At 42.1% G+C, this 10,550-nt stretch overlaps 1 protein-coding gene across 1 annotated transcript; it reads right to left on the minus strand.

The window, feature by feature from the left end:
• Positions 1–4,330: 4,330 nt before the first annotated feature.
• On the minus strand, positions 4,331–8,125 carry LOC126272128 (peroxiredoxin-6-like). Its single transcript, XM_049974731.1, has 4 exons — positions 7,985–8,125; positions 5,092–5,248; positions 4,762–4,979; positions 4,331–4,640 (listed from the first exon to the last, which is right to left on the minus strand). The coding sequence occupies exons 1-4, from the start codon at positions 8,065–8,067 to the stop codon at positions 4,436–4,438; spliced, it is 663 nt and encodes a 220-aa protein (XP_049830688.1). The 5' UTR covers positions 8,068–8,125; the 3' UTR covers positions 4,331–4,435.
• Positions 8,126–10,550: the final 2,425 nt, after the last annotated feature.

Here is a 10,550-nt window from a genome sequence, read left to right on the forward strand (position 1 = left end):
TAGTTCTAAGTTCTAGGGGACTGGTGAACTCAGAAGTTGAGTCCCATAGTGCTCAGAGCCATTTGAACCATTAATATACAACATGAACACGAAGGGTCCAAACAAATTTCCCTGAGGCACAACTGTAATTACTTATACTTCTGTCTATAAGTCTTTCTCCAAGATGCTGCATCCTCCCTGTCAAGAAATCATGTATGTCACAAATTTCGCTTGATCAAGAGGTTATACATCCACATTATTTAGGCAGAAAGAAAGATATTTAAAATCCTTTGCTACAGAACTGGAGTCCTGTGTCTTACGAACTACGTCATCTCTCTCAATCATAATCTCAGTTAATTAGTTGAATGTCTCATAGATCATATTCACGATCAACGTTATAATGTGGAACATGTCAATTGAACAAATGATTGAACTGACAATCTAAAAATACTAGCTGACAAACCCGGCACTGCCCAGATATTCATTTTGTCCATTTTCCATTAGAAAAGGAAACTAAAAAATTAGCTGTGTTTGTAGTGTAATATCAAAAAATTTCATTTCCGTGTATTCGTCAAAGCATCTTTGAAATTATGAAGCAGTTGTACAAAGAAATATGCAGAATGTACAAATGTGTAAGTACAGCTGGCTTTGCGTGTCTGTAACACGATTTTGTTAACGTCCCTAGTGCAACGTCTCTTCATACCTCTATAGATGGCTATCGTTTTCGCCTGCAGCCGTTTGCGCTGGAAGGTGTCAGTGATTTCCTTGAATTGCCTCAACTGTACGAGTGTCTTAATAGCAAAGAATAAAATGTGTTACAACTTCATGCTTGTACCACATTTTTTCACGCATCTCAGGGTTTATGAAGTCACATATCTTGAACAATGCGTCGTACAGTAATGTATTTGTGCAGGTACATTCAGCAGCGTATGTGGCTACTCTCTGCGAAATATGTTACGAAGAGAGTTAGTAGCAAAGAAGTAACAAGTTTAAACGTCATACATGATGCGACAAGCCTCCACACATCTTATTGTTATTACGTCATATCTCCTGAACTATGATAAGTAGGAGGTTCTTTCTGCAACAGCGCTTGTTGCCTGAAAGTAAGGGATATATATACCAAGCTTCGTTGAAATCGGTCCAGTAGTTTAGGAGGAGATGTGGAACATACACAGATACACACACACACAGCGTGTCCCGGGAGGAATGGTTAATATTTAGAGATATCACAGGAACTATCATCCAAACCAAGTCTAGTAACTGTGGACTCCGAAGTGCATACGTTAAGAGCTACGAGCCCTTCGTCTTCGATGCTGTGGAACAAATCTGTTGTGCTGCAAGCTCTTTGCTTTCCATATTTTGGGACAAGGTACTGTGGACAAAAACAAAAAAATTTCTAGTAAACATGGGCTTCACGATGCCTACCTTAGGAGCTATGAGAATTTGTTCAGTATAATAAATATCTTTCACAAACGCGAATATAAATAAGTGCTCACATCTCTTAATGCATGCCCTTATGAGCCCATGTTTACCATACATTTTTTTCCTTGTTATAGGCAGTATTACCACCTCTCAACTCTCAAAATATGGAAAGCAAAGAGCCTGTAATAGGAGAGCTTTTTCCACAATATCGAGGACGAATAAAGGCACGTAGCTCTTAAGGTATGCATTTTAGTGTCCATTTTGTTTCGAATGATCGTTCCTGTCAATACCCTGAATATTGCACATTCCTCCTGGGGACACCCTGTATATCTGTGTGGTGTTCATCAATAAGAAAGTGGGCAAATACCTGAGCACCAGTTTCTAGGTTCAGCGCTCGATGCCCCGTCGTTAATGAAGTCCTGCCTCTTTCTTTCCTGTCACCCATCACCTCTTTCATCTCTGGGATTATACATTAATGTGGAAGATACCAAATCGCACCGTGATCAAAGTTCATATCTACACCCTGCTACAACCATTCGTAATCGCCAAGTCATTTCAGAGGATCGAAGAAGGAGGGATGGAAGATTAGGATTTAACGTGCCGACAACGAGGTCATTCGAGGCGGCAGAGGTTGGAGCGAGACAAGTACAAGGCACTTCCAATATCAAAGCATTGCACTGCGCAGTCTACATCTACATCTACATTCATACTACAAACGGTGTGGCGGAGGGTAACGCGTAGCACTACGTCATTCCCTTTCATGTTCCAGTAGCAAACGGAAGGACGGGAAAACGACAGTTTCTACGATTTTTTACAAGTCCTAATTTCTCTTATCTTCGTAGTTCTCATGCGAGATTTACATTGGCGGCATTAGAATTGTTATGTAGTCTGCCGCAAATGGCGGGCCTTCGGGTTTTCTCAAGAGTGTTTCGCGAAGCCGGCCGGAGTGACCCAGCGATTCTAGGCGCTTCAGTCTGGAACCGCGCTACCGCTACGGTCGCAGGTTCGAATCCTGCCTCGGGCATGGATGTGTGTGATGACCTTAGGTTAGTTAGGTTTAATTAGTTCTAGGGGACTGATGACCTCAGAAGTTAAGTCCCATAATGCTCAGAGCCATTTTTTTTTTTTTTTTTTTTTTTTCGCGGAAACAACTTCGTCTTCCCTCGAAGGATTCCCATTCGAATTCACACAGGATTTCCGCAATACCCGCGTTTGATCGAAACTACGTGTAGCAAATCTAGCGGCATACTCCTGAATTGCTCCGATTTCTTCCTTTAATCCTTCCTGATGGGCACTCAAGAAGTACTCGAGAATGAGTCACGCAAGTGCTCTACAGGTGAACTCCTTTACGGATGAGTCCTACTTTCCTAGAGTTCTCCTAATAAACCGAAGCCGACTATTCACGTTCCTTATGTGCTCGTTCCATTTAATGTCGCTTTCCAGCGTTACGCCTGGTTGTTTAATCGACGTTACTGTATCTAGCAGCTCACCATCAATACTGCACTCGAACAGTGGATGACAATTTTCCTACTTATCTGCGTTAACTTACATTTTTCTGCATTTAGAGCCAGTCACCTTTCATCACACCAGCTAGAAATTTGTCTACATCATCTCGTACACTCCTACAGTCACTCAATGACAATTAAACGAACACAGACCAACCTTAGCTGAAGACAGCTTTACTTCTATTTGTACATCCAAATGCCATCATTTACTGTTTGTAACTGACTACTTGCATCTACTCAGTTACTCGTCTATGGATTAAAGTTAGTTCTAATTAACATCAATCAGGTCTAGTAGTTAATGTGCCTCAGCTGTACTGATGATTTGAAGGGGAAATCGAGATGGGCTGAGGTATTGATTGAAGTTTGTTAGGGAGAGCATTGGACTATAGTAGCCGTGGCAGCTGTACAAGCTAGAGAGACAGGGTAGAGTAAAAGGTAACACAGGTGCCTCGTAAGCAGAAGACTCAGTTTCAAGTCCCGGCATTGGCACAAGTTTTAATTCATTACTTCAGCTTTTATCCTTATCAAAGGTAAAACTGAGACTCAGCATATCTCCAGAATATAAATTACATCAGAGCACGAGTAAAGAGAAATGTTAAGAAGAAGAAGAATCCCATGTGGCTTAACGGCCTAGTGTGTATTTCAATTGGTCCCTATTTCAGCGACTTGTGTGTCCCTAACTTACCCAAGTAATACTACAAGGGAAAGGTGGCCCACAGCTTATCAAGCAATTTGGTCCACATGTTGTTCCTAGGCAATCTTCACATCATTGATAGAAGAAGCCTTGCTTATGGGCAGACTGAAAAAATTCCATGGTTCGACAGGGACTCAGCCATGCGGCATCGTTTCTAATCATGTGCTATACCAACCGACTACTAGGCCCAACTAATGTTAAGCAGAGGTAGTCTAACATTAACCCACACTTCATATGGTTTATGTTGTCTATCAAACATTTTATTTCCATGGGGAAACACTCCATGAGTTTTATGGCTGCATATTATGCTACTTTTCCGTACCAAATTTAGATTCACAAGAGGAAAGTAAATGTGTTTTTTACTTCTCGTATTTTATTTATGATGTGTTAACAGGATGGATTGTAAGTGATTTTTAAAAATAAATTTCGTCAATGAATCAATGTACTATGAGCCTATGGCTAAACTTTCCAGCTGCTTCAACAGATGCTGCAAGGTGTACATGTGTGAATGTCATATTGTAAACTGTTACGACAAAATACACGAATAATGGAGCGATGATGGTAAAGTTTTGTAACTGCTTATCAGTTATATTGGTCTACCAATAGCCTCTTTCACATTTGTTCTGCTTCCATCTTTTGAAGAGATTGTAGCCTTTATGGTACCTGCAAATAATAGGCGTTAATTCGTTCCAGATTTGGTCAGATGAACTTAGTGATAAATTACTCATGATTAAGGTCATGGTACAATACAGTTTATTTTCTTTAAAAAGTACAAATGATTGACAAAACTGATATGAAGCTATGTACAAATGAGTTGAAAGGTAGTTGTAGTATCTCAGTAGTCGGTGGTGGTGCGCACGTAGTTGTTTCCGGAGGGCATGGAGACGCGCTCGACGCCGCCGGGGAAGAGCTTGGGCAGGTCTTGGTCGGGCACGTGGGGCAGGATCATCACCTTGGTGCCGGGCGTCCAGTTGGCGGGGGTGGCCACCACCTTCAGCCGATCCGTCAGCTGCAGGGAGTCGATCACGCGCAGCAGCTCACTGAAACACCAGCAGGCACGCGTCTCACCAACCATGCACAGAGTGCAGTGTACAGTGTACAGTGTGTGTGTAGTGTGTGTGGGGAGGGGAAGGGTGTGGAGAGTGTGGCAGCGGTACTCACTCGACGTTGCGGCCGCAGGACGCGGGGTACACCATGGAGAGGCGCAGCCGGTTGTCCGGCCCGATGACGTACATGGCCCTCACCGTCATCGCCTTCTCCACGTTGTCCTTGTCGCGCTCGTCGATCATGTCCAGCTTGACGGCCAGCTCGCGCGTCTCGTCGGACACGATGGGGTACGGGAAGTCGCCGGGAATGTCCTTGCAGTACGACTTGATGTCCTGTAGACAACACAGGGGTGATATCCATGTGCCCTGGTGTAATGTGGAGATATTGTGGATCTCATCTCACTCGTAATCCACTCAGAATTAGCTAGTAGTGAGGACCACTCACGTTGACCCAGTCGACGTGGTCCTTGAGTTTGTCGCAGGAGAGCGCCAGCAGCTTGACTCCTCGCTTCTGGAACTCCGGGTTGTGGACGGCGATGCGTCCCAGCTCTGTGGTACACACCGGCGTGAAGTCTGCCGGGTGTGAGAACAGAACACACCATCTGCGGAGCAAAGGTGCAAATACACAGATTAAACATGTGCACCATTTTAATCCACACTTCTACTGTTAGTTTGAGATTTTTCTTATGAACTATATTCCTTGTTATTACTTCATAACATAAACTCAGGATGTTCTTCTTTCTACTGTATGATTAGAAATTAGATCGCTGAAGTTTTGTGGATTTTGTTTGAAAAACAAATGGGCACCAATGCCAATTAATCATTATTTTTTAAACGTAATTATAGGAAAATGTTCTACAGATGTTACTAGGTAGTTCATCAACTAGTTATAATATTCCGATTCAGGTTTTTTAAATCTTATTCCCTTTCCAATACACAAGATCTGGCAACGAAAAAAGAAAAAGTACTTATCCTCTAGAAACTCATAATAAAAATTTTAACAGCTTAAAAGCAATCAGTTCTCGTTGAAAGATGCATTCACGAATGATTATTTGTGAGACGAATTATACAGCGTTGGTTTATAGTAACAGACGCGAGAAATGGTAATGAATATTTATGAATGATACAGATTTTCCCATAAATATGGCTGCTTCAGGAAGTTACAATTGCGCAAAAAGTTAATGTGTCCACACTCTCTGACTTGTAGGAAAAGAGCTCGTAAATAGTATATTCCACGTTACCATAAACTGGATGTCCAGGACAAAAATGTATATTCCTGATATAACATCAAACCATCAACTACTCTAAAGGGAAGAAGGAATTTCACTGATTTCGTACTACTAAACTTACAAGACTCTCCATTTATTAGCACTAATTACACTAGCTGAAACCCACATTATTAATTACCAGAGAGCGACTGGTAGTCCCCGTTTGCACTTTATAAATCCTCCACAGTTACGCTGGAGTTTTATGCTTTATAATAGATAAGATTTACATTTACTGAAACTACCTCAAAATGTCCCAGAGTTACAATGAAATAAAATATGTGATTCGTTTTTTATTTGTGCAAAATCAGTGTGGCTGAAAACCGAATTATGGGTTTTACAATTAGCAAACGAAATCAGCGTAAAAGTTTAATGCCAGTAAAAATAACAGTACGATTCATGTCAGCAAATTACGATACTGTTATTGCCAGTTGGTGGTCAATAAAAAACATTGATTTTATCATTTTTCCCTTTAATTAAGACGCGGTAGACATAGTACACGAAATTTAACGCGACAAACAGAAACATCGATTATTGTACTAAGGGCTAGTATATGCTCATAGAATGGTGGCGGTTCTGGTAGATTCTCTGTAGGAACTACTGACCGAAATACCATTTCCCATAGGCAACATACGGTAACTACTAGTGCTACATAAGCTAATTTCAGGAGCTTTAATAGTGAAATTATAATTCGCCATTGCAATGGGACCCTGTGAACAGAATTAAATTATAATTGATTCTACATAGCAAGTAACCGAGGAGGCGGAAACAAAAGTTGTTACTATGGAGAACAAAACACGGAGACGACGACAGATGGAAATACACACAGCGGAGGTTAAAAATGTTTGCACTTTGGGAGACATGGCTGGTTGAGGAAGATAGTTTAAGGGAACATAGCTTTATGGCAGAGAGATTTCGGTAGTAAGACGACAAACGAAATCTTCACTTTAGCAAGGGATATTGAACTCGGAGGTAGACATTTACACGAACAAAGAATGAAAATGAAGGAAAATGTAGTTGGAATATTTCCGAAAAAATATGGCGTATAGCGGAAAAGGAAAAGGAGAGGTAACGGAGCTTAGTGTTATTAAAGCAGGTGGTTCTGGGGAAATTAGCTTATGAAAGGAGAGGTTGTAAGTAGAAGAGTTTTGTTGTTTATCCAGCACAATAACTGACAATGGCGGAAGTGAGGAGGATGTATCATACAAGTACTGGTTGACAGTAGCAAATAAAGCTGTTATGAAAAGAGAACTACGTTAACATTTAATATAAATTGTTTCTGAAACAATTGTACTTGAACGAAGTTTAGCCTTATACGGAAGAGAAGTACGAACATTTAACTGCACAGACAAGATATAAATAGATGCTTTGGTAGAACAGAAGAACGCTGAAGCTTGGATGAGCAGATGGGAATGCTAATGAAGAGATACTGAAACAAGGCGAAAAAACACATCGATGGCACAACTTGATTAAAAGAAGGCGTAGGCTGATAGAAGAAAGCCACAGGCATAGCAAAATTTTTCATTTAGTAACAGAGGCATGGGTGATGGATAAAAATTTTAAGGGAAGACCAACGTTCAAGTTCAAAAGTAGCTCTGAGCACTATGGGACTCAACTTCTGTGGTCATAAGTCCCCTAGAACTTAGAACTACTTAAACCTAACTAACCTAAGGACACCACACACATCCATGCCCGAGGCAGGATTCGAACCAGCGACCGTAGCGGTAGCGCGGTTCCAGACTGTAGCGCATAGAACCGCTTGGCCATACCGGCCGGCAACGTTCAAGTGTTACAGTAGTTTTACAGAGACATAAAGATTAGCTTAGCGTGGAGAGGAACATCGACTAGATTCCGCTTCGAAGGCCACGAAAACAACATTAGGGAATTAACTTGAAAAGATTGCAAGCTCAAATACTTTAACGAAGTGGAACGCACTGGTAGGGGGATTAGTTGCTGTACATACGGCAGTGACAGCTTGGCGTACTAACTAATTGTTTTGCAGACGCATGGCGTCGTGGGAAACAAAAGTAGCAGTACTCCGTAGAAAGGTGAAACAAACAGAAATGTACTCACGAGTTGCCTTTCCACTTGTAGAAGTCCAGCGGCCCCTGCGTGGAGGGCGCCTTGAAGTTGGGGACGACGCTCTCGAGCTTCATGCTGCTGCCTCTGTGCCTCTGTACTGCTGGTCGGTGGTGTGCAGACTGGCTTGGGAAGGCTGCGGCCGCTGCTTATATCTGCCGCGCTCCGTGCTGCGTCACCCAACACTCGTACTGCTGTCGGGCAGTCACTGCAAGAACGCTGCGCGAGGAGCTCTTCACCCGTGCCCCTAGCCGGCCAGAAATCACTGCGTCATTCGTACTGCGATATGCAAGGCCTGGCTTACTCCCACCCGACAACTGCTGCTTTCCAGCGGAAGCAAAACAACGGGCGCTTGTTACTGCTTCTACACCTACATCTACATCTGCATATATACACGTATCACCAGGTGGTGCATGGTGGAGGGTACCTTGTACCAATACCAGTAATTCCCTTTCCTGTTCTTCTCGCAAATGGAGAGATGAGAAATTGACTATAAGCTTCCGTTCGAGCTGCGATTTTTTTTATCTCGTTTTAGCACGCTTACGTGAGACGTACATTTATGGCAGCAGAATCTTTCTGCAGTCTGTAGCGAATGTCGGTTCTCCAACCTTTCTCAACACTGTTTCGCGAAAGGGTCTTCTCTAGGATTCCGCTTTCAGTTTAAGAAGCACTTCCGTAATACTCGTGTGTTGATCAGATCTACCGGTTACAAACCCAGTAGCACGTCTCTGAATTACTTCGATGTCTTCCCGTGATCCGGCCAGATGGGGGATCCAAATATTTGAGAAGTACTCACGAACTGCTCACGCTAGTGATCCACACGCAGTCTCCTTCACAAATAAGCTACAGTTTCCTACAGTTCTCCCAATAACCGAAGGCGACCGTTCCGTTCACCTTCCATTCTAACGACACGTCGTTCTATTTCATGTCGCTTTACAGCGCTACGCCCATTTAATGCATGTGACTGTCAGGCGAAACACCAATAACGCTGTATTCAACGCTACAGGGCTGTGTTTCTTGAGTTTTTCTCGGCGAACAGAAACGGCTTCAGAGATAACAACAAAAGCGTGAGCCACATAAGACTTGGTGTGTCTAAAAGTAAAACAAAGGAAGTTTCGGGTCAGAAAATCGACAGTGCTTACGAATTATGCGGTTGTTTATTAAAATGGGTGCCATGTGTTGCATTGGCAGGCAGTGAAGACTCACAACAACAATTCCCCTGAGTGTGCAAACGTGAATTTTTGATGATTTACGGAACTGGAAATTGTCCTGTCGGTTGAGCAGTTCGTGTGCAACCTGTAATTCAGTAGCTTGTTTGAGGGCTGAATCCCAGTACGATGAGGCTACGGCCGGTCCCTTTCCCGTAATCCAACGCATGGCCAGAGGAAATACACTGATCAACTAACGCAGATCTCTTGGTCTGTAGAAGGAGGATGTGTCGCTGATGTGTGATGCACCGTTCTTGTACACTGCGTACTAGTGATGCCTGATATTATCAGGGAGGGGATGGTGGTCTTTATGTCGTTTATTAAATAAATTTTTTTAAGGATAAAATTTTAAATGCTAGGCCGCCATTTTCCCATTCCAATCAAAGTACGGTAACTAGTTTCTGTTGCTATTTACAACCATCTTCAGTCGTTCAAAATGTAAAAAGCGGTGAATATGCATTGGAAAGCGTCATTAGCTGCAGTCATACAATGACATGCATAGGTCTTAGTCGTCTTGGTATTTACTACTGCATGTCATTGCACGACTACAGCTAATGATGCTTTACAATACATATCCACCGCTTTTTTACGTTTTGACCGATGTGCAGATGGTTGAACATAGCAACCAAACCTGGTTATCTTGCTTTAATTGTAACAGAAAAACTGCACTCTAGACATTAAAAAAATTTAATGTAATAAACACTGCTTATTGTTTGCCCCGTGCACCTTTTGCTGCACGGACAAAGAATTTCATCTATAATCGCCTTTCTCAAAAGCAGATCATTTTTCACATAACCCAGCTAAACTGTTGTCGTGGCCAGTTGGATATATGAAAGATTATCTGCTTTTAAGTAGGGTCAGTACACATGAAATTCTTTGCCAGTGTGGCAAAAGGTACACAATATAAAAAATATGCACTGTACAAAGCGGTACATCGCACACCAACGATAAACCCGCCTTTTAGTCCAACTAATCTGCACTAGCGGAGCACTGTATTTCCACTCTACAGTCCATGGATTACGGTAAAGATACTAGTCCTAGCCTCATTGTATTGTGATTCAGTGTTCAAGGAATCTGCGGAAATAATATTAGCAACTACCAGCAAAATCGAAACTAAGGTTTCCATTTCAACATACCATGGAAACCATTCGTTTCACATTTGCATTCTAAGATGAATTATTGTTCAGAGTCATCACTGTTTGGCATTCTAGTGGACACAAGCAAATGAATATCTAAACTTATTTTTCGTGTATCCACTTATTGCATACTTTTTGGGGAAACTCATCACTTGTAAAGATAGTTCTGATTGCACAAAAGCGATTACTTAGGATAATATGGTGTTCATTCACGGT

Source organism: Schistocerca gregaria, chromosome 5 (genome assembly GCF_023897955.1).
Source record: "Schistocerca gregaria isolate iqSchGreg1 chromosome 5, iqSchGreg1.2, whole genome shotgun sequence".
In the NCBI taxonomy this organism is placed as follows: Eukaryota; Metazoa; Arthropoda; class Insecta; order Orthoptera; family Acrididae; genus Schistocerca; species Schistocerca gregaria.